General features: G+C 37.0%; 3 protein-coding genes across 10 annotated transcripts; all 3 read left to right on the forward strand.

Annotated features, from left to right (window-relative positions):
* Positions 1-1,900: 1,900 nt before the first annotated feature.
* LOC109007726 (mitotic spindle checkpoint protein BUBR1) lies at positions 1,901-5,289 on the forward strand. The gene is made up of 11 exons (XM_018987528.2): positions 1,901-2,236; positions 2,323-2,382; positions 2,671-2,815; positions 2,928-3,085; positions 3,320-3,401; positions 3,486-3,552; positions 3,620-3,668; positions 4,162-4,333; positions 4,450-4,532; positions 4,740-4,817; positions 4,919-5,289. The coding sequence occupies exons 1-11, from the start codon at positions 2,031-2,033 to the stop codon at positions 4,980-4,982; spliced, it is 1,164 nt and encodes a 387-aa protein (XP_018843073.2). The 5' UTR covers positions 1,901-2,030; the 3' UTR covers positions 4,983-5,289.
* A 4,398-nt stretch (positions 5,290-9,687) lies between these two features.
* LOC109007725 (splicing factor U2af small subunit B-like) lies at positions 9,688-16,123 on the forward strand. 8 transcript variants are annotated; one of them, XR_004802821.1, is made up of 4 exons: positions 9,688-10,708; positions 14,938-15,271; positions 15,358-15,430; positions 15,613-16,123. XR_004802821.1 is itself a non-coding variant. In XM_018987525.2 (2 exons), exon 1 carries the CDS (start codon positions 9,851-9,853, stop codon positions 10,679-10,681), a length of 831 nt encoding a protein of 276 aa, XP_018843070.1. In that variant the 5' UTR covers positions 9,688-9,850; the 3' UTR covers positions 10,682-10,708; positions 14,938-16,123. The 8 variants fall into 8 exon arrangements, 2 of the variants coding, with proteins under 2 accessions (XP_018843070.1, XP_018843069.1); XR_004802820.1 differs by having other exon boundaries at positions 14,938-15,430; XR_004802819.1 differs by having other exon boundaries at positions 15,358-16,123.
* A 2,781-nt stretch (positions 16,124-18,904) lies between these two features.
* On the forward strand, positions 18,905-22,104 carry LOC109007724 (bZIP transcription factor 60-like). Its single transcript, XM_018987523.2, has 3 exons — positions 18,905-19,617; positions 19,733-19,956; positions 21,669-22,104. Exons 1-3 carry the CDS (start codon positions 19,178-19,180, stop codon positions 21,911-21,913), a joined length of 909 nt encoding a protein of 302 aa, XP_018843068.1. The 5' UTR covers positions 18,905-19,177; the 3' UTR covers positions 21,914-22,104.
* The last annotated feature ends 2,471 nt before the right edge of the window (positions 22,105-24,575 follow it).

Below are 24,575 nucleotides of genomic sequence, written 5' to 3' on the forward strand. Positions count from 1 at the left end.
CGTGCAATCGTTTTGAAAAAAGTGAATAAATAAGGGACCCACCTGAAAAGAAATTAATTTTTTAATAGTAAACCTCACTCTTTTTCAAAGCGACTGCACAGCATTTACGTATTCCACGACTGTATGTAGCATTACTCTTTCTTGAATCTCGGATAAGTCGAGACAGACAACGGCCGTTTGCTGTTATACCATTCGCTGTAAAATTATGGGCCAAGCCCATGGTTTATGGTTGAGGTATCCTTTAAAAAAAAATATATATTACAAGTTAATCTATATATAATCTCTATTATAAATTATTCATGCGAGTTTATATAGTTATATTTAAAAAAATTTAAAATTATAATAATATTATTTTTAAAATAATATTTCTTTTCATTTTATTCAAATTCGATATTGAGATTATATACACAATATTCCACTTAAGACTGTAAATAGAATTTTTTTAAAAATAATATTACTTTATATAAATACCTTAATTTTAAAATATAATTATATAAAAAGTTATAAAAATAATTATATGTATCATTACTCATGCTGAAATTATGGGTCAAGCCCACTGTGTTTATCCAATTTGAGACAGAGACTCATTTGGGGATTGCAATGCAAACTTAGACAATTTGATCTTTAAAATTTGTTAAATTATAAAACTATCCATCTTAAAATGATGTTTTTTTCTTATTTAATAAAGGATCTATACATACTATCCCTAAGTGAGTACTGTAAATAAAATTTCTCAAATAAAAATAGAATAATAATGCAATATATAAGTCTGGGTCTTATAAATCTCGTGCATATATATTTTTTTTAGATATTTTTTCTAAGGAAAATAAAAATTTAAATGTGGTTATTCATTTAGTAGAGATCAATGCTAGATAGTATAATTATTATTTTGAATTTTAGCTTTTCCAACAATGATTAATCTAATAAACATATCAACAAAGTAAGATAATTGTGGAAAACTACTCTAGTTTCTAACATTTTCATTCGATATAATTATTGAGATATTTTGATTTTTTTATTTATAAATCTAACCATTCAAAAATACAGTGTTCAATATTTTACATTAAATAAATATGATTTGTTTCACTTGAAATGAAAATGATTCCAATGATCCCATTTCCTTCTCTTTTTTTTTTTTTGAAAGGAAACTGTCATCATTCATTAATCAGATAAACTTACATCAACGACTGGATACATTATGAGATATCTCTATATCAAACATAATATCATAAATCAAAATAATACATTTGGAATTCCACCAATACACTATTTCTTTTGTGACTAATTTGGTATTCACTATTGCTAATATTCTATAGATAAACGTTCAAGAGACAACCTTAAACAGAGACTCATCTCATTATTCATAGAAAGAGATGACTCAACATTTTACAGACAAACGTTCGAGAGACGAATTCTTTTTTTATTTTAATTAATAATAAAGAACCAAAAAGAAAAACAGTAAGATAGATGCGAAGACGATCCCATTTCATTGAAACTTACATTAGCACATTGTTTGAGCCATGGTATTGGTCCACACAAGCTCCAAAAAATTATTAAGTCCCTATTTGGCTCTATATAATAATTGGAGAAATAATACCTCGTTATTTAATCTAAAATGATTGGGTTTCCACAAAAAAAATATAAGAAAATAGTATCTCATTTTGTTAAAAACTCAGAAATGTGGTCTTCAAAATTTAAGAAATGTATGTATAAATATATAGAGCTAAAGAAGAGTTAAAAAAATTTGCCCCATCTTTTTTAAAAAAATTAAAGAATAATGTTTTTAGAATTCCATTTTTACATGGGCTGAATGTTAAAGTCGAGTACTTTGGGCACAGCCCAAATTGGGATTGTGGAATTTCAAACTTCGTTGAAGGTGGGGGGGAACAGCAGAGCGCACAAACTCTCAATTTCTATATAAATATAAAGACAACTCCAACGGTTAGTGGAGAGAACCCTAATCGTTTTTCAAAAATTCAAAAATATTCTGTGTCCGTCCAGATCAGGAAGAAGAACCACAGTAACAGTCGATGGAGGAGGAGACCCACACCGAGATCGAGGGGTTGGATCCAGAGACGGAGTTTCTTCTCTCGAAGAGACAGACTGGGAACGAGTGGGAGCTTTTCAAGGAGAACGTGAGGCCTTTGAAGAGAGGCCGTAAAGTTGGCATCCTAAATGACGCCCTCAAATCCCACAACGACAATCATCTCAAGAAATCTCTTCTTGAAAACCGAAGGTTCATTTTTCGTTCTTTGGTGAAGTTCTTTTATCAATCAACGCTGACGATTAAGTTTTGGGTTAATTTCTTTATCCTGGGTTTAGGAGGTTGATCGAGGCGATCGATGAGTATAATGGAGATGACCCACTTCAGCCATGGCTCGAGTGAGCACTCTCAACTTTGGTTTGACTGGATTTTGTTATTTTCATTTCTGGATAAATTATTCTTATATTCAGATCTTTATTTCGTTGTTTGGATAGACGGAAATTCCAGCTGCTTAACTTTGTGGTGTTGGATAGCTCAGTAGAACCACTTGGTTTACTTCAAATTCATGTGTTATGTGAAATCAGAATAAGCTCTTATATAAGATGGGATTTATTGCTTCCTGCATGATATTGGGTTTTCCAGGGGTTATAGAGATTAACGGCATGTTTTCTATTTTTGTTTGGAAGGTGTATTAAGTGGGTTCAGGAAGCATTTCCACCGGGTGGAGACTACTCGGGGTTGGTTGTGATATATGAACAATGCGTGCGTACTTTTTGGCATTCTGATCGCTATAAGGATGATCTACGATACCTTAAAGTGTGGTTGGAATATGTGGGTCCTTTTTACCTTGTTTACTTGTCCTTTTTTAAAATAAAGAATATACATGTCATTGCTCCTGGAGCCTATCTTGGATTGCTGTTTGAAATATAAAATGCTATTGCAGGCTGAAAATTGTGTTGATGCAGAAATCATATACAATTTTCTAGATGCAAATGAAATTGGCAAGTCACATGCTGTGTACTATATATCATACGCTTGGCACATGGAATTGAAGAACAAGTTGAAACTTGCCAACGAAATTTATGATCTTGGTATATCCAGGTAAGACTCGCTTTATTGTATTATTCTACATATCATTGTATTTGTGCTGCATTTCATCCATTAATGTAACTTCAAAGTATTGGTAATCTGTAATAAGTTATTGACATATGCTCTGACCTGTGTTTTATTCTGATTCTATTTTCAAAATCTGTTTATGACATTTGATTTGGCTTTATTTATCTTTTTTTCATGCATTGCAGAAATTTATCTCTGATTAAACTTACCATTAAATAGGAATGCTCAACCAGTTGAAAAATTGAAGGATGCCTATAAGAAATTTTTTGCCCGCTCAATGAGAAGACCAAAAGCAACAGATGTAAGCATGCAACTTCTTGCTGAGGACTTAATTTAATATAACTTTTATACAAACCTTTCTTGTTCCATTTATTTCAAATTTTAGGAGGATTCAATGGACAAGCGCTTACCAGCACGGAGTTTTGGAACTGTACTCACTGGGGGAGAAAATCGTGAGTTTGATGGCTCTTACCTGCCTTCTTGAATTTCTGCATTCTAAAACTCTCACTAATGTTGCAGGAATGCATACCACTGATAACTCTGATATTGTCAGGAAAAATCCAAATAGGTGAGCATGCGGAGTTATTTAATTACCAATACCACTGAAAACTCTGATATTGTCAGGAAAAATCCAAATAAATATGCTGAAATTTGTGGATGAAAGTTGCTTTAGAAATGGCAGACCATTACAGGATGGCCTTTTAGACAAAGTTGATGAGATATTGTTTCTCTTTAAAAAATGCAAAACACCAACCCCTCTTTACTCAGGTTGAAGCCTACCTCGAGCTTTGAAAGGGGGAGATTCAACTAGAGGTGTGTGTCAAACATATGTTCTATTGGTTATCGATCTATCTGGTTTTTTCCTTCAGTCTGATACCCTCATATACAGTTTTTTTTTTCCTTTTAGTTTAGTTGGGTCGGGTGATGTCATTGACTCATTCAATAGGTCAATACTTTTTGTAATTTGTTATTCTGCAGTACTACATATGATTGATGGCACATCATCAAGTCCAGTGTATATATATTTGTTCAAAAGTTTTTGCTCTGATTTCATTTTTTAGGGCTCGTGCAACTCCACTCGCGATTTATAAAGATTCAAATGCTGTTGATATCCCATTGCATCATCAGCCAGATAAATCAAAGACAGACTTGAATTCTTGGCAGTTTCTTGGAGCTCGAGCAGAGAGAAGCAAAGAAAACAATCCAGTCCCTACCAAGTGGACGTCATTCAAGGTTTACAGTTCTCCCCCTCCAAATCATACAGAGTCTAGCTGATGATGCCACATTAGATTTCATTTCCTTGCGTTGTTCCTTGTCAATATCTATATGATTAAGTCTGTCTTTTGCAGGTGCCTCACAAACCTGTATCTAGAACTGGAGGAGCAACTGCAAGTGCCTGTATTGAGGTGTTTGTTGATGAAGAATGTGAAGAGTGAGTATTATAACATGTTTCAACAAGTGACACTGTTATTGGAGTTAAAAGAATTGGCTTCCAAATTATATCCTGCATTGCACTTCCCAGCATACTTGCTTGGTCGAGCAGACTGAATGTGCTTATTAAAGCATACGGGATCTTCTCAGCCTTAATAATCCTATCCAATTCTTCATAAATTGTTATTAAATATTTATCTTTTCCCAGAATGCATAAGATGGATCCTGAGGGTGGCAAGTCTTCGACTTTGCAACTTAGGCATGGGGATGGCCAAGAACTTAAAAAGTAAGTGTGATGTACTTGGGAAAATTTGCAGTCCTGCATTCCGGTATGTTTTGTGTATAAAGTGATGCTTATCAGCCCTGTACTACCATTAATTTGTGTAGGGAAACAGAGCTACTGAGGGAGAATCCATTGCGTAATTTTCCAGCAAACAGCCTTCCAAGATGATCAAATCTGGCGCAGTGTGTATGCAAGTGCTTCTTGCAGCGTTGCATGAGTTCATCCGTGGTTCAGCTTTTGTCTCTAAAGCCTGAATCCATATTCATCCTTTATCTCCCCCTTCAAGTTGTACTAGGATTTGGGTTGATTAGTATTTTTGTTTTGTTTTGTTTTTTTCCTTGATACACTTGTGTATTATTGAGCAAGGATACTATGGTTTTTGTCTTTGGTTGTTCTGTGGCATGTTATTGTTTCTTTCTTTGTTCGTTCCTCTTTTAATTCCAAAAATTCATTTCCGAGGCTCTTTCAGTTGCAATGAAAAACTTGTGGCAAAAATAAACACATAAATTAAATTGAAGTCTATAGTTTTTCTTGATAAATGAATGATGATAGTTTCTTATAATTAAATATTATAAAAAAAAAATTCTTTATAATGTTACTCGAAGGCTTGATGCCAAAGTTTCCTCAGTAATAAGCTACGTTTCACCTTGGGAGGATCTATAAATTAAGGCGGGCTCATTTTGTTCCCGTTTACTTAACGCTAGAACCTTCCAAACCCAAATACTGGATTTTGTAAAATGAAGGGCTTTTTCCCCCCCCGTAGGGGGTGGGTAGCATTCCTAGAGAAGTGGTTGGAGTAATCTAGCTGGGTAGACAGTCTCATTTTTCATGCCTTGGCATGTATCACATTCCCTTACTAGCTTCTTGATGTCTTTCTTCATACCATTCCAATAAAAATCCAGTTTAGCCCTCTGGAATGTTTTCAAGGACCTCGAGTGACCTGCTTGAGGAGTGTCATGAATAAACTACAATATATTCTTTTTAAAATCAGAGTTTCCAGCCAACACAATTCTTCCCTTTTTGTAGATCACCCCTTGCGGAGAAGCCATTGGGTACATTTTGATTTGACTGAAGCTGGCCCAATAATACAACCAGCTCATTAGACTCTTGGTAGCTCTTCTTCAACTCCTCTGACCAAGAAGGAGTAGGGAAAGACAATATAGCTGCACATTCAACCTTGTTTGAATCCTCCATCCTCCTTGAGAGTGTGTCTGCCACTCTATTTTCTTTCCCTTTTTTGTATTCAATAGAAAATTGATAGCCCATCAATTTTGCCACGCACTTGTACTGCATCTTAGTTCCCACTCGTTGTTCAAGTAAAAACTTGAGGGCTTGTTGGTCAGTCCGAATTATAAAAGACTAACCAAGGAAGTAAGACCTCCATTTTTGGACAGCAGTCACGAGAGTCAATAATTTTTTCTCGTAGGTCGATAAGAGGAGAGCTTTGCCCTTAATGGCCTTGCTTAGATAAGCAATAGGTTGCCCCGACTGCATTAAAACTGCTCCTAGCCCAATCCCACTAGCATCACACTCAATAACAAAGGGCTTGCTGAAATCCGGCAACCTTAAAACTGGGGGGGTGTGCAACAGCCTGCTTCAAGGCTGTAAACGCATTTCTTGTCTCCTCATTCCACGCAAAAGCATTTTTCTTCAACAAATCAGTGTGTGGGGCTGCAATACTCCTGTAATTCCAAATAAACTTCTGATAATACCCTGTCAAACTTATGGGACTGCAATACAACCGTAATTCTGGATAAACTTCTGATAATACCTCATCAAACCTAGGAATCCCCTTAGAGATTTTACATTCTTGGGCTCGAGCTATTCTAGCATAGCAGCCACCTTAGAAGCATCCGCCATCACTCCCTTCGCATTAATCACATGACTCAAGTAATCAATTTCTCCAACAGCAAATTTACATTTAGATCTTTTGGCATATTGGTTGTCTTGCAGTAGTAAGGATAGAACCTTACTAAAATGCTTTAAATGTTCAACTTGACTCTTGCTATAAACCAAGATGTCGTCAAAAAATACAAGCACAAATTTCCTTAATAGGGCGTTCATTAACTCTTGGAATGTGGTCGGGACATTAGTTAGACCAAATGGCATTACCAAAAACTCGTAATGCCCATCATGAGTGCGAAATACTGTTTTGGGTATATCCTTCTCAACTACTCTCACTTGGTGATAACCCGACCTTAAATCTAGTTTAGAGAAAATAATCGAGCCAAACAATTCATCCAACAGCTCATCAATCACCGGAATTGAAAATTTTGCCTTCACCGTCTCCTTGTTTAATGCCCTATAGTCCACACATAATCTCCAACTCCCATCGACCTTGCGGACCAGCAGAACAAGAGAAGAAAAAGGACTGTAGCTAGGTCATACCACCCCTGATTTCAAGAGCTCAACCACTGTTTTCTCTATTTTTGTTTTTTGGTAGTACGGATACTGGTAAGGCATATTAGTTGTGGGTTGTGTACCTTCCTTGAGAACAATCTAGTGGTCATGGTTACGGGTTGGAGGCAGCCCTTTAGGCTCATTAAAAACTCTTTGAAACTCCTTTAGGACTTTAGTAACATCACCTTCCAAATTTATTTGCTCCTTCCCTCCCTCCGTAACAGCCATAATTTGTAACGAAACACCATTGCCCTTAAGCATTTTATGGCCATCCTTCACCACATAAGGTTTTAGCTTCAACCCTTGCAATTTAATCAACTTTCCCTTATGTCTAAAACTCATAAGCAATTTAGAGAAGTCTCAAGTTATGGGGCCCAATGTTTCTAACCATTGGACGCCTAACACGACAACACATTCAGTGAGATCAAGTAAATAAAGAGAGGGTTTAAACAATGTACCTTGCACCTTTACATTCACTGCATTGCACATTCCCCATTTCTCAAGCATTGATCGCTTGCTGCCTTGACACTCAATGCAATTGAAGGATCCATTGCCAACTTCAGCTTTGGAATTAAAGCTGAATCTATGAAATTATGTGAGCTGCCCGAGTCCACTAAGATCACCAATTTCTCCCCTTTTATGCTACCCACCAGCCTCATTGTGCTTACTGTAAGAGTGACTACGATTGCAGCGAGTGAAATTTCAGGTACCTCTACCTTGTCATCAGCCTTGTTGTCCTCACCCACTTCTTCATCAACCATTGTAGGGTTGTCCTCCTCCTCCTCTACATCTTCCTCATCAGCTTGGAGAAAATAAATCCTTGGTTTTCTGCACTTACGGTTTGGGTTCTACTTCTGGTCGCAGTGGTAACACAACCCATTTTTTCATTTTTCATCCATCTGAACTGAGAGAACTGGTCTGGTGGCACCAGTAGGGCCAGACCACTTAGTGTTGCTGCTACCTGAGTAAGACCCTCGGGCAAAACCCCCCAAATGGTTCACTAGACTTCTCCCCTATATGCTTGCTGGATTTTTTTACACTTAGAAGAGATATTCCTCTTGTATTCTTGCTAATCCATATGTTGCATTCATATTGACATGATTAAACATTTTTATAGGAAGGTAGATTTCATCTTTCAGCCCGCTTATGAAACAACACAGCTTGTGCTTATTTGAAAGGCCCCTCAACCAATTGGCCAAGGCTTCAAATTGTACCATATAAGCAGCAATAGAGCTGGACTGTTTTAATCGAGTCAGTGCCTCCATGGGACTATCGTAAGACATCGGCCCGAATTGGAGGAGCATAAACCTGGTGAACATGTCCCAATCATGGAAATGGCCCCTCTCAAAAGACTCTTGGTACCATACAAGAGTCCCCCCCTCCATGTGGTAAGATGCCATGAGCATGTGGTATGGTAAGGGAGTTTGATGAAATTCAAAGTACTGGTGTGCTTTGAAAATCCATGAAGCTGGATGGCCTCCTTAAAAATGTGGAAAGTCTAAGCACACGCCTCTTAAGTTGCCTCTTCTTGGTTTTGGTGGTTCTTGGTCTTCATACTGCAGCTGGTGCTGTTCCTGGTATTGGTGCTGATTGTTTTGCTGATGCTGATGTTGTTGTTGGTGTTGCTGAGCGATTGTGCGCATCATATCATTGAGTGTGTCAAAATTATTTTGGAAGTTCTTCATTGTTTGCTGGGTTTGCTCATTCTGTTGTCTAATTTCTAGCATTTGTTGATGTAATTCCTCATGTTGTTGATGCTTGGATCTAGTATTTTCTATTATAGGATCAGTGAATGCTAATACCACTATTAAGAACCTTGATAGTTGTGGATATTAGGCTTGCTTGAGTGCTGGATAGTTGTGGATATTAGGCTTATTTGTGGGCTGTTGTATATTAGGAGGATGATAGAAATGGTGGAAGATTGTTGTTGTGATGAAAAAGCAGAGTGCACGCCAGATGTATGAAGAAATACTAGAAAGGAAAATGACAATGAAATTGCTACGGAAGTAACTTTGAGGGCTCCCAAATCTCTAAGATGAAAATAACAAATTATAGAGTATTTTTTTAAAAATGTTCAAATCCCTTTCCACTCACCTTTTCTTGCCTTAAGATGCTCTCTTTTCCTAATAGAAGTGAGAATAACTAAGTTGATCTTGACAGTAAAAACCCATATGATAGACGTATGCACCATTTGGATTAAATACCAAACGCTACGTTTATAGACTCTATTAAAAGGACTACTACAAAACGGTGCGTTGCACCCAACTTAAATTTCATTTAGTTACTAAACCTCTCTTAACTCATCTCAATTTATCATTATAATTTTTAAATTTTAAAATAATAATAATATTAAAAAATAATATTTTATCATCTTAACTCAACTCAACTCAACTCAATTCATTACAAACGGTGCATCCAGACATTTACTACTCCTATTGAATCGGAGCACTTTATTCCCTCGCACGACGTCGTTGTTGCTTCTTCAAAGTTCAAACTCCTTCCCCTTTTTGTACTTCTCTACTTCGACAGTCCTCCCAACTTCAGTTCCTCCCAGATCAAATCTTCTTGTCGGAACCCTAACAGTTTCCAAGTCTATCAGGTCTCTCCAAGAACAACTAATAGTCAGCTATTCTTCTATGGCGGAGCACTTGGCTTCGATCTTCGGTACCGAAAAGGACCGGGTCAACTGCCCCTTCTACTTCAAGATCGGTGCTTGTCGCCACGGCGATCGCTGCTCTCGCCTCCACAATCGCCCCACGATATCTCCGACACTCCTCCTGTCGAACATGTACCAGCGCCCGGACATGATCACCCCGGGCGTGGACGCCCAGGGTCAGCCCATCGACCCGCGCAAGATCCAGGAGCACTTCGAAGACTTTTACGAGGACATCTTCGAGGAGCTCAGCAAGTTCGGCGAGATCGAGAGCCTCAACGTCTGCGACAACCTCGCCGACCACATGATCGGCAATGTCTACGTTCAGTTCAAGGAGGAGGACCAGGCCGCATCCGCCTTGCAGGCCCTTCAGGGACGTTTCTACTCGGGCCGCCCCATCATCGCCGATTTTTCTCCGGTCACCGATTTCCGCGAGGCCACGTGTCGGCAGTTCGAGGAGAACAGTTGTAACCGAGGCGGGTACTGCAACTTCATGCACGTGAAGCTGATTGGAAGAGAGCTAAGGAGGAAGCTTTTTGGAAGGTTCCGTGGGTATAGGATTAGCCGGAGTCGTAGCAGGAGTTTGAGCCCCCGTCATAGGCGAGGGCATAGGGACTATAGGGACCGGGATCGTGATTATGGAGGGAATGTGAAGCGACTGAGCAAGGACAGGTATGACAGGGACGGTGGTGGTGGTGGAAGGAGAAGGCATGCTAGCCCGAGGCGGAGCAGGAGCCCCGTACCCGGGAGGGAAGGTAGTGAGGAGCGGCGAGCTAGAATTGAACAGTGGAATCGAGAAAGGGAGGAGCAGTAATGTATGGAATCCTTTGCATTTGGTACGGTATGGTGCTTAAAATTTGGTTCACTCTCTAGACTCTGTTGGTTTTTTCGTTCCCACTTGAGAGACCTTGAAAATTAGTCTTCCTTTGAACCCTGGATCCTGATTGTAGCGTCAGTTAAGACTAGTTTAGCTGTAGTATGGTCAAGTGATCTAGACAAAAACTTTATTCCTAATCTATACTGCTCTTATCTTCTTGTAGTTTTTTAAATCCTTTGATCATCATGCTGGTACTGGGTTATTGTTAGTCCTCTCTTTAAATCTCTCTGCTTCTAAGTTTTCCTGACCTCCCGTTGTTCAAATAGCGCATTGTCTGTATGGAGAGTTTATGTTTAATTAAGAATTCATTGGTACATGAAGTAACCAAATTGGAGGTTGGACTCGTAAAGGGTGAGACTGACCGAATATCATATAATACATTATTAGTTTATATGAGTTCTGCTGCTGCATTTATTACAAGTCCACTGGTTCAGTTTGAGTGTCCAGTACATAACCACTGATCTTAAATCTTTTTGATCTGTGCATTAGACTCTGGTGTTTGGTGAAAGTTGGTAGGTTTCATTAGCATTTGGTACTTAATGCCTGATCAAATATATTATGGCATGTATTTGGAAGGTGGTGCCATGGTGAGGTACCCATGATTTGCTTGGCCTTTAGATTTGCCACCCAGGAAGGTTATTTGATAACTATGTTTAATGGATACTTCTAGTTCTTGATACTATTTGAACCAACCCGGGTCAGTCTGGAGAATAATTCTTGGCCACCCTAGTATGTTTGAGTTGACTGTAAATTTGATCCTTATTTCATTTTCAGCTCTCTATGAGAATCATGGAAGTTCCCCGCCATGCTCGTCTTATAGCAGCTTAACAAGTAGATATATAAATCACATAGGAGCTCCCAATTTTATGGTGAAATAGCATTTCTAAGAGTATCTGTGCACATATGAACACATTTCACTTAGCGGTAATGGTGCTTTAACTTTAAATATAATTTTTTAATAAACAAATTTAAATATAATTAATAGTTATTTTAAGGTATGAAAAAATGCTTAGGCGGATTGATTACTTGTACAAAAAATAGTCTTTCGTTACTTGAAGAACAAGAAGCTGTACAATTGGCTTGTATGTGTCTGGCATTCCTTTCTTTAGTTTTTCTCACATTTGAGGTTTTTTTGTCTAATAAATTGACAATCCAAGAGCCAAGCACAAACCCCATGTTCCTTTCATACTCTAGCTTGACTTGATGAGTTTTGGATGCTAACAAACAACATAAACAATGCAAAGGTTAATATGGTGGGGTGTATTGAGTTAATGCTTATGTCAATTTCCAGGATGGTTTATGACATAAAAACCTGCATGCCTATGCGTTCATAAGATTTCTTGCCAATGCCCTGTAGTTCAAGTAACGTTTCCTCTCCCCATAAAGCAAGCCGGGGTTGTTGTGGAAGTAAGGTCATGGATCCCAAAACCCTATGTGTTTGTGTAACTTACCTTTTAAAAAGAAAAAGAAATTTTTTTTTTGATAAGTAAAATAAGACTTTATTGAATTACCAAAGTAACATGATACAAAGAAAATGCCCTGTTTATGAAGGCATGTTGGAAACTAGGAATTCATGAAGGTCCATGCCATTTAAATCTATAGCAATGGCCCAAGTACAAAGAGTTTTAAAAAATAACAATTTTAGCTCCTCCACAGATCTCTCTTTGTCTTCAAAAGTCCTCTCATTTCGTTCCTGCCATAGACACCACATAATACAGGTAGGGATCATCTTCCACACTGCTTTAATCTGTCTCATCCCCCGGATAGAATTCCAGCAAGCCAATACATCCAAAACTGTTTCCGGCATCACCCACGCCATATCCATCCTTTTAAACACCTCATCCCAAATAGTCTTAGCTATCTCACAGTGTAGAAGTAAGTGATTTACCGTTTCACCCCCTCTTTTACACATACAGCACCAATCTGCAATAATTATCCTTCTCTTTCTTAGATTATCCGTAGTGAGTATCTTACCCAAAGACGCTGTCCACACAAAGAAAGAGGCTTTGGGAGGAGCCTTATGGCGCCAAAGCTTTCTCCAAGGAAACTGTATCTCTTGTTCTTGTGTGAGAACCTTATAGAAAGAGCGAGTTGAGAATACCCCTTTCTCTGCAGGATGCCGACACATCTCATCTTCCTGCTGAATGTTCGGTCGAACAGAATATAAGAGGCTATAAAATTCTACAAAACTTTCCATCTCCCAATCCTGTGCCGCCCGGTTGAAGTTGATGTTCCAATGAATGTTTCTACCTGTGACTGAGACTTCCATAACTTCCGCCACTGTGGCATCTTTGTTACTTGCAATCAAGAAAAGAGACGGAAATAGATCTAAAAGTACACTGGTACTACACCATGCATCCTTCCAAAATCTGATCTTGACACCTGTCCCCAAGTGCAATCTAGTGTATCGCTGGAAAACTTCCCATCCTCTTCTAATGTATTTCCATAACCCCTTGCCCGCTGTTCCTCTCACTTCTCTGGTACACCACCCCTCCCCTAGATCACCATATTTGCTTTCAATCACTGACTTCCATAAGGCCTCTGGTTCCTTGGTATATCTCCACAACCATTTGTCTAGTAAAGCCCGATTAAAAACTCTCAAATTTCTGACACCCAAACCGCCATTGGAGATAGGCCGACATACCATCTCCCACTTAACTAAGTGGAATTTAAACTCCTCTCCCAAGCCCCCCCACAGAAAGCCTCTCTGTAACTTCTCAAGTCTACCCGCCACACTTGCTGGTATAGGAAATAAAGATAAAAAGTAGGTGGGAAGGTTGGAAAGTGTACTTTTGATTAAAGTAGTCCGACCCCCTTTCGACAAATACATTCTCTTCCACCCTGCTAATCTCCTTTCTACTTTTTCAATTACTGTATCCCAAATCATACGAGACTTCGGTGCTATACCCAACGGCAATCCCAAGTAAGACATAGGTAAAGACGCAATTTTACACCCCAGAATGCCCGTCAAATCCCTTATGTCTTGAACTTCTCCAATCGGTACCAACTCAGATTTATCATAATTCACTTTCAAGCCAGAAACTGCTTCAAAACACAGCAGCAATGCCTTCACCGCCCTCAACTGAGCATGATCAGCCTCACACATGATAAGCGTGTCATCTGCAAACAACAGGTGAGAAACAGTTGTGATACCCCTACTCGGTGATCCAATCTGGAAACCACTGATGGAACCATTAGACACTAAGGCTGAAATCATCCTATTCAATGCCTCCATAACAATGACAAAAAGTAGAGGAGATAACGGATCCCCTTGTCTCAAACCACGAGACAAGGGGATAATAAAGTATATGTCATGTAGAAATTGTTTCTGATGAATCCCATAGCTTATGCAGTATGAATGTAACACTGCTAGTTTTGGATGCTAGCAAACAACATAAACAATGAAAAGGTTAATATGGTGGGGTGTATTGTGTTAATGCTTATGTGAATTTCCAGGATGGTTTATGATATCAAAACCTGCATGCCTATGGGTTCATAAGATTTCTTGCCAATGCCCTCTAGTACAAGTAACGTTTCCTCTCCCCATAAGGCTGAGTAAGGTCATGGATCCGAAAACCCTAGGTGTTTGTGTAACTTACCTTTTAAAAAGAAAAAGAAACTCAGGTTCATAAACATATTTCAGGCAAGACCTACAGTGTATTTGATATTGATATAGCTGTTTTGGGCTAATAAAGTATATGTTGCGTAGAAATTGTTTCTGATGAATCCCATAGCATATGCAGTATGAATGTAACACTGCTAGATGGGTACTTGGTTGGATGTATATTTTCCTGGGTTGATTCCGTTTTGATCATTCCAGGGTATTTGCTAAAACGTTTCAATTTGCAGCGCAAAATCTTGGATGGCATAGTTATATTTTCATCCATGATTGTACAGACTTGGGTCAATGATTACTTTGTGGTGGGTGGGATAGTCTTGCGTCAGATTTTGACTGGGCCTGTGATTACAAGTCGACATCTGTTATAGGTTGCTAACTAGTTGTGATTGCTACTGCAATCATAGATGTCACTGCAATTTGTAGGTGTTTTTCAAGGGTCTGGATATCTGTGATCAACTGTTAGAAAGTTTTTTTTCCTTATATTTGTGTTCCTGGTTTTATTTTCTAGCAGCAAAACTTGATCCCCTTTCTCTATTTTCCGCTCTCTCTAATGAGTTTTCCATTTATGATTTAGGGCCAGATCTGGTACCCTGAAAATTGGGCTTGCCGAGCTCAAAGTTGATCAGAAAACGGGTCCTGGTTTAATCTTCTTTCTCAAACTTTTCCCCCACTTTTTACCTCTCTCACGCTCTCTCTAATGATTTTCCCATTAATGCTTTTAGGCCCAGATTTGGCAGGCAGCCTTGAAATTTTGGGTCATCGAACTCAAAATTGGGCAGAAAACGGGTTCCTGGTTTTATTTTCTGATCAGAGACTTAACCTGTTTTTTCTCTCTCTAATGTTTTTTCCATTTATGCTTTTAGGGCAATCGAACTCAAAGTGGGTCAGAAAACAGGGCAAGTTGTCTGGTTAGTGTATCGTATCTCAGTTTTGATTTTCTTCTAACCAAAAGAAACGTATTTTAAGAGATGATATTATGCTTTTCTGCCTCTAGGAAAAGCAAAAAACAGGTTGCGATTACCTTCTTGATGACTCATTGACTACATGACAGTATGGGCCTGAAACTAGTTGAGTTGTGCTTCTCAATGAAATATTTTGTGGCGTTATAGTAAAACTAGTTGGCCCCTTCTGTTAGAAACACGAACACCATTTTGTCCTGTTATTCTCTAGAATTCAAAATTCACTTCCCTCCTTTGCCCAAGCGCTTAAGATATAGTAGGGTTCTTACTTCTTCCCAATGATGATACAGCCAAGACAGGTTTTTTCGAGATGAAAAGGTATAACTTCTTGAAAGGTTCTTTCATTGGTGCTGAGAAGAAGCCAAGGATCAAAAGGGCCATAATTTCAGAAACCCCCGATCTTAACATTTGCTCAAGTTTTCACAAGGTTCGCCCCAGTGATTACCTGTGAGGAGCTCTAGGCTGATGTTTCGGAAGTTTGTAGGGTGTAATCTTGACACAAGGCATAAGCGACAGCCACCGATGGTCACGAATGGCCCACAGTTAGATTCGTCATGCTGGCTTCCCATTTGCACCACAAACTCTCCCTTATCTTTTTTAGGTATTTCCTTAATGCCTGAAGTCGCAAGAGGTTCAGCATAGTATTAGTCTCCGCCTATTGCAGAAAAACTCCCTGGATGAGAATTGCACCTTATGAATGGGTCTTGTCGCTCCATTAATGCTTAAACCACCACTTTCTTGTGGTCACGTTACAGTTCTTTTTCTAGAAAAATAAGGTTCAAAATACTAACATTTTTTAAAGTAACTGGTGCTGAAGGGTTTTTAGGCGTGTCGATAAAAATCTTTTTGCTATAGCACTTTTCTCTCATCTGATCAAGTTGTATCTTTTGTGTGATTCTGTGTGTTTCATGGATTTTTCCTAGTCTCAGAAGAATGCTATCCGATTGCAAGAGGCAATTTACTTCTGTATATCAATACCAAAAAGAAGAAATGGGTAATTTTGTCTGGTGAGTTCAAGTGTATCCCACCTGCCTTTACGTTTTAGCTGAAAGCCCATCGTTGAATATCCTGTTAAAATTCCTAACTTAGGACTATTTATTTTAGAGACCCATCCTGACAAAGAAACTGAAAATAAATAAATAAAAAACCAGCACAGATACATTTGATATTTCAGACTCAAAGCAAAAGCAATTCAAGCAAACGATGATCTAAATTACTGTCTAGTTATTGCTTTTGAGTCTTGACACCTCAAGCCTTAAAAAAGTTTGATCGAGAAACGATAATCTCTGAAATTATAAGTCAAATTTCATTATGGAAGTGCTTAGACGTTAAAAGCAATTAAAATTAGGGTTGTAAGATTATCGGTCTGAACCATATAATAATATTATTATATATAGTAGTTATATAATAAAGAATCACCATTGTCTATATATATAATGAAATTATTTAATATTCATTAATTATATATAAAATGACATAAGTTTTTGGTCCATCATCTTTCCCGAATTGGACCGATTATACTCCTAATTAAAATCCTTAATTAAAATCAAGGCTTAGCTGCCCTCTCTCTCTATGATCCCCTGTAAAATCAGAAAGCCAACAAAATTATGGAGGAGGTTCGGTAGGAAATTTTCCTATGCCTTTTAAGTCATGAAAAGTGTATATTTTAGAGTAAACATATGGGAATGGTTCATTATCAATGGTAGCTTGTGTTGTGCCTTTTTATATTAATGATCATCTTTAAAGAGTTTAGAATTACATGATGGAATATGTATCTCAAATCTTATGATGTTCCAGCTTTTACCAAAACAAACAGACTAATTGGGGCATTGGATAGGGATGTTTAGGGAATGAGATGGGATGAGAATTCTGTGAATAGTAATAAGATAATTTGTAAATAATAGTAAGATAGTTTGAGATAAGTATTTATTTGGTTTTGGGAAATGAGAGAAAAAAAAAAAGTTGAATAAAAAATAGGATAATATTATGCCCATAGAGGATTCTCACATCTTCAAACGGTAAAAAGTTTTTTTTTTCTTGTTTTAAACATTTTTAAACACTTTAAAAATCTTTAAAAAATACAAAAAAAAATCACAAATTCATTACAAAAAATTCCTTAACCATTAAGTAAAAAAAAATCAACCCAATCAGTTGGTTTTGTAGGTGGGAGTAGTGTTTTCTTAAAAAATATTATGAAATTAAAAATACTGTTAAAATATAATTTTTTTTTAAGAATTTGAAAAAATTGAATTGTTTTTTATTTTTTGTTTGAAAAGTTCTGAAACTTGTAATGATTAGTTGGCTCCACTATTATTTATTATTTTATTATTACTTTTTACATACTTTTCACTACTATTCAATATTATTTTATTATTTTTTCACAATTATTTATAAAATATCTGAGATTACCTCATTACTCAAACGTAACTTGAAAATATTTATATTTAAATAATATTTGGAAAAGAAATAAGATGGATGAGATGATATTAGATGGAATTAAAATATTTCCAAAAGTCCCCTTAGCCTAATTTGACTTATGTTTATCTTAGTTGTGAAGTATTTCGGCTTAATTTGAATTCAACAGGCCAAGGATTTTCTCATTTATTTTCATAACTTTTATTGATTTATTTCATATTATCTGATTTAATCATTATAATTTTTTTAAATTTTTACATAAAATAAAATAAACAAATCAACTTTTTTAAATCTTAAAATAAAAATAATATTAAAAAAATATATTTTAATAATATTTTATTTAAATTTTTACTTTCATATTAATTTATTTAATCTCATCTCAATTTATTTTATTTAAAAAACAAACATGTTAAATACGACTCGTTCCTTACATCAGTAGAAAGAATTAACAATAAAAAATAAAAGGGAAAGTTATTGAAATGCGGTATAACCACCGAAGTAATCAAATAGAGTAGAATAAAAGGCAAAAGCACGATGAAAAGAGATCAAGGTTTGTAGAAAGAGTGGGGCTGTCTCATTCTTACCGTTGAGTGGTACGTTTAATATTTTTTTTTTTATTTTTTAATACATTTAAATACTTTTAAAATATAAAAAAATACATCAATATTTTTAAAATTATTTTCTTAATTACTAAATAAAAAAAATTATGCAAACAGTCAATTAGAGCAGTAAGAGTGAAACTGTAGACTATCTTTACTCTTGTAGTAATGTTATAAGTATAATCTTTTTTATAACTTATTTTATTAGAATTAGATAAAGACTTATAAAAATATTGTGTATGTATCTTTTTTCTTCCTCAAATTATGTCTCCTGACCAGAATTCGAAAAATCTTTTCCTTAAAAAAATGATAATTAATGAATAATGTAAATATATATATATATATTTTAAGTGCTTTTCTATTTAATTGTCTAAGGACATCAGATTTGATTTTTTATTTATTTATTTTTATTTTTGTTAAACTAAATAAATTATGCTTACTTATAATTCTTAAGACACATATTTACCAAGGAAAAAAAATAACAAATGGATGTTTCAGGCTTTCAGCAAAGGATGGATGCTATTGGCCAGAAACAAATGGATGGATTCTATTGGTCGAGTGACGGAATGGCTCCTTCCCTGGAATAAACAAGCCTCCAGTCTCTTCGACGCGCTTTCCTATTTGCAAACCATAAATACTCGACCAGAGTTTCATCGAACATACGAAGCAGCCCTTTCTTCTTCGTTTTTTTTTTTTTTTTTGACAAGTTAACAAACGAAGCAGCCTTCTCCTTCCATGAATTCCTCTCCTTTTTCTTTTTAAGGTTATTATTGCTGTAAATTATTTCCTTTTTCCTGTTTTGGTTTTCCATCCCTTTCTATCTTGATCTTATCGGTCGGTCATGGAAGATCCGGAATTTCTTGTGGAAGACGACATAATCGGAAGAATCAATTTTGATGGTCTCTTCGATGAGTTTCCGGATGGGACGAATCTTTTCTCGGTCGAACTCCCGGTTTTCACCGACTCTTCATCGGCTGAGGCCTTTTTGAAACCATCCCCGGATTCGGGTTCTTCGTGGATTGACGAAATCGAGACCTTGTTGATGAAAGAAGATGACGGTAGAATTGTCGCGGTGGAGCCGACTAAGGAGTTCTGCGATAGCTTTTTGGCAGATATAATTGTGGACAATTCGCCTGGGGAGGGATCCAGTGGGGCCGACAAGGATTCGTCGGATTGTTCCGATGGCGGGAATGGTAATTGCGACAAGGGGAAGTTCAGCAACGATAACCACGGAGACGATCAAAATGATGCTGATGATCCCCTCTCTAAGAAGCGGAAAAGGTACCAGTAGTAATTTTATTGCACATTAATTGATTAGTCATACATGTATGTGTTAGGGCTAGGGTTGGGGTTAAGGCTTTATGTAATTAATGGGTGCATCTGAATTTTTCCCCAGGCAGTTGAGGAATAGGGATGCGGCGGTGAAATCAAGGGAGAGGAAAAAGATGTACGTGAGGGATCTTGAGATGAAGAGTAGGTATCTTGAAGGTGAATGCTTGAGACTGGGGCGTTTGCTTCAGTGCTGTTATGCTGAGAATCAAGCTTTGCGCCTTAGTTTGCACTCGGGCAGCGCATTTGGTGCTTCCGTAACCAAGCAGGAGTCTGCTGTGCTCTTGTTGGGTATGAATCATATACCATCTAGCTGTGTTTTTTCCCCCCAATCTTTAATTTCGGTCCAATTAATCTTAGATAAGCTTCGATTGATATTTAAAAAAATTATCTTTTTGAAAAAACAATTTTGTGCATCTCTTGAGAGAATTTTAATTCTTATATGTGGCTGAGAACGGTCTTTTAACTTCAGTCTAGTTTGTAATTTTCTCCTGGGAAAAACTCAGCGTAGGCTAAATTTATTGGGCTAGCTCACAGAACTCGTTGAATTGAGCGGGTACTCCACACCCTCAGCTTGTTGGGGAGAATCCCGGTTTAAATTTATGATGGTTAGGTTTGTGAACGAAGTTGAACAAGTTAAGTACCTGGAAAATGCTTGGGTGCACACACCCCAAATATGACCCCTCTTATATTTTAATTTATTATTTATTTATTTTTTCTTAATGGCTAAGGAATTGACTATTAGCGAATTTGTGTTTTTTCTCTTAATAGTTAAGGATGTTTAAAAAATGTTTAAAAGAAAAAGGAAAAAAAATTACAAGTGCACTGGTGTGCATATTTGGGGTGCACATTTGGTAGTCACCTTAGTATTGTCCTAAGTACCGAGGCATGTTTGAGGGGCGTGAGTCCATGTGACTATCTGGTTATCTGTACTAGTCTTTTTGGGAGCTTTGAATGTGTTATTTTTGCTCTTTCTGGGTATGCATCACAACTGCCTTACTCGATTTTGAGTCGTGAAATTTTCCCAATTGTGGAAAACAAGTCTTGTAGTGAATTAAAGATGAGGATAAAAGAAAACGAACAAATTACTATCAATAGGAATTTGCCAATGATAATAATGTGATATATTGTGATCCCAAATATTTTTGAGAAATACTTGGTCTACGAAAAGATCTCTCCAGAAAAAAGCTTACAAACTAGCGTGACTTGATGTGGTAATGGTAAGTTAGACTGTAAAACACTTTTTGTTGCAAAGTAGATATGGCATATCGCGTTTAAACCTGGCATGATCTCTTTATAGACCTAGCATTTCTTAATATTTTTTTAGTAAGAGTTGGCATATGATAACTTGATGCATAGACATTTCTTAGCTTTTTTTGCATTGAATTTGTAATGTGTAGAAAGCATATTTTAGTACCCACTTCATCGTGCATTTGCAATCAGCCAGATGTAAGGCGAACCAAGTATTTGAACCAGTCAAGGCTGGTTGTTCTGAACTCACAACACTTCATCTTGACCAAATTATTCTCTCACACTTTTCCTTAGAAAATTATAGCCTTTTTTCTCTAAGAAAGAAAACTATAGCGTCACTACTCTTTATCCCATCTCTAATTAGATAGTCTGTTTTACAGTCATTAGAATCAGGTTTTCTGGTCAGTTATGTACTTTTCTCGTGGATTATCTATGTAGTAGGAATTGACATCACATGGGCGTGTCCTACTTGATCATGCAATTTGTGTATGTATATTTGATTTTAATTAATTAGGTTCAATGTATACTTTTAAGAATTCCGACTTAATTTATTGTGACCTTTCCTTGTAAGAAATGCTGCTGTGCCTATGTTTGCTAAGCTTGGTTGAATAATCTTTATGTAGGCTGGTAATTATGACAGTGGTTCATAATTTTTTTTAATTTTTGTTAAACCATTATTATATTCGAGTCTCTCTCATTCCTCTCGTGTTCTCTCTTTTACATGGATAACGTTGATCATGGCTACTTTGCAGAATCCCTGCTGTTGGGTTCCCTGCTTTGGTTCCTGGGCATCACTTGCCTATTCACTCTGCCCACAATGGCCCAGTCAATTCTGAAAAGAGCTCCACTGGAAGACGTAGGAAAGAAAAATCCAGGAGTGGCTCTAAGAGGGGCAAGAAGTAAGATGTTTGGATACTTGGTGGTCCAATCTTTTGTAAAGAGTAGGAGATGCAAAGCTTCCAGGATGAAGATGAAACCGAATTACCTTATTATTTGAAAGGCTTTCATCTCCCCTTTATATCTTGAAAATTTACTGTGTTGTAATGTTTAGGTACTGCTAGTAGTGAAGTGGTGTTTAATAAAATCAACTGAGATGTTAGTGGAGAATTTAACGATGAATTTTAATTATTAATTATGGGGACCCTGTTGAGCAATTAGAGCTATGATATGTTTATTCTTTGTTTTTCCCATGTGGGCATCATTTTGCTCTTGCCCTTCTTTCTATCTGGTTATTTTGGGTTGACTTCAATGAATTCTTGTTTTCGTTATTGAGTCGTATGGTTTTCCACCCTTTTCTGCGGCCCTTTGTAGGTTTCATGCTGCTGGTATTAATACGTGATAGGGATTCTCGAGACATATTGCCATGTTCTTTGTAGTGGAGTGGGAAAACACTATTCTCTTTCCCTGAGATCACTCTTTGCAGATTCTCTCGGTTTGGATTCAGAAAGTATTTTGTTTATTCTCATCTTATCTTATCATTACTAATTTTTTAAATTTTTACATAAAATAGAATAAATAATTCAACTTTTTCAGATCTTAAAACAATAATAATATTAAAAAATAATATTCTAACAATTTTTTTTTTTAACTTTCGTCGAAAACTATCTCTTTGAATCCAAACTAGCATTTCGGGCATGTTTAGCAACCAAGCTGTTTTTAAAATTTTTCAACATTTCTTATAACTTTGTTTCCAAACATTTTACTCAAAACACAAAAAAAAAAAAAAAAAAAATTATATATATAAGGAAAATTCTAAACGCAACCGCCCGCGTATCCCCGTTGCGGCCTCGGTGCCTACGTGGCATAAGTACTAAACGACGCCATCTATCTCATTGTTAGGGATTCCGGTCTTGTCCCTAAACATTAAGTCCACAAGCTCGTCTTGGTGAGGATGATGACCGAATGACATTACCCTCTTGCTTGGTCTTTGAACAATAATGGTAATGAAAGGTTCTTAGGTTGATGAAAATTTAGTGTTTGAGTGATGAAATGATGATGATGATGATGATGATGATGGAATGGGTGTTCTAAATGATGATTATGAGTATTTGATGCAATGTGGACGGCTTGAGGGTTGCCCTTGATGTTGGGGCCTCTTGGATGATGATTAGGGTTTGAATAGAGTAGTGTAGCTAAAGTTTTGTGTGGTGGCTAAGAAGGATTTCGAGATTGGAAGAGATGGACTAGGGTTGGAGTCTAGGATGAGTTGCTAGGATTTGAGGATGATGTGGATGAATGAGATTAGGGTTTGGTGGCTAGGGTTGGCCAACTTTGGGTTTGGTTCACCCTTATTGTAAAGGTGGTTCAGTTTTAGAATATGATCTTGGTTGACTAGATGGATTGGAAGAAGTTGAGAGATTTAAGGGATTGGATTATGGAGATGAGATGGAGTTTGAATAAGTCTAGGGTTGTTCATTAAGTTTATGAATTTGAATTTGGCAAGAGTGGTTCCTTGAGTTTAGGGATTTGAACTGGAATTTGAATTTGAATGTGAGGAAGTCAGGACTCCTAAAAGGAATGAGTTTTCTTATAGGCCTTGAGGTGGGCAGCTAGGGTTTGATGGAGGGAAGACTTATGATGGCTGAATATGGTAAGTAAGGGAATGGCAAGATGAGGGCAATTAGGGTTCCTAAATTATAGGAACACTAATATGGGAAGTGAAGTGGGCAGCTAGGGCAATTCTAATAAGGCAAGTGATTTCCGAATTTGAATGTGACCAATAAGGAAAGTGGGTTACAGCTAGGGCAAAGTGTATGGAACAAATGATTTATGGAAAATGGACAAACACTTGGGTTGGTCGAAAATTAGGTTTGGATGGATTGGAAGAGCAACAATGAAAAGAACACCAAGAACTCAATGAAGAACACCCAAAAATAAAAGTAATAATATTTAAGAACTTGAATGAACTAAATGATAATAATTCAACAATTGATCCACAGATTTCACAAGAGTTGAATAAAGCTCATATATTGAATAAAAATAGAATCACACATATCCATGGATTTCAAGTTGATGATGAAACAATAATCAAAAGATAGATAGATGGAACAACACATATTCAAAGAATTACAAGGTGATGATCCTCTCCTTGGGGTTCACGAATGTCACTCAAGTAGTCCAAGTGCAAAAGCACCGAAGTGTTCACAAGAACAAGCCTAAACCGTCCACAATGGGAAAAATGTCAAATAATCAAAAGTTCTCAACTCAATGCCTAAGAGTTCTATTTATAGAGATTACAAAATGGAAACTCCCAATAGGTCCCTTGGAATATTATTAAATAAAATAAATATTAAATAAATAAAAATAATAAAATGATAAGGCCTTGCATGACCAATGTGGCCTGTGACATGTTTTGGCCCTTGGTGGCCTAGGCTAGCCCATGGCATGAGCTATGTGCATAGTTGGCACAACTGTCAGGCATGTGGCTGATATGGCTAGTGGCTTGGCCATGAGCCACAAAACATGGGATCCTACCACTCATCCCACACACGATTAGTAATTTCATTTAGTAAACGACGCCGCCCGCATATCCACATTTAGTAATTTCGTTTAATTTGTCCAAATTCTCCTGCATTAGCTCTTATTTTCTCTCACTCATCTCTATTTTATCTCATCCCACACACGATCCCTAGCCCTAACTCTAATCCACCCGTCTGTCT

The sequence above is a fragment of the Juglans regia genome, chromosome 11 (assembly GCF_001411555.2).
Source record: "Juglans regia cultivar Chandler chromosome 11, Walnut 2.0, whole genome shotgun sequence".
NCBI classification, from domain to species: Eukaryota; Viridiplantae; Streptophyta; class Magnoliopsida; order Fagales; family Juglandaceae; genus Juglans; species Juglans regia.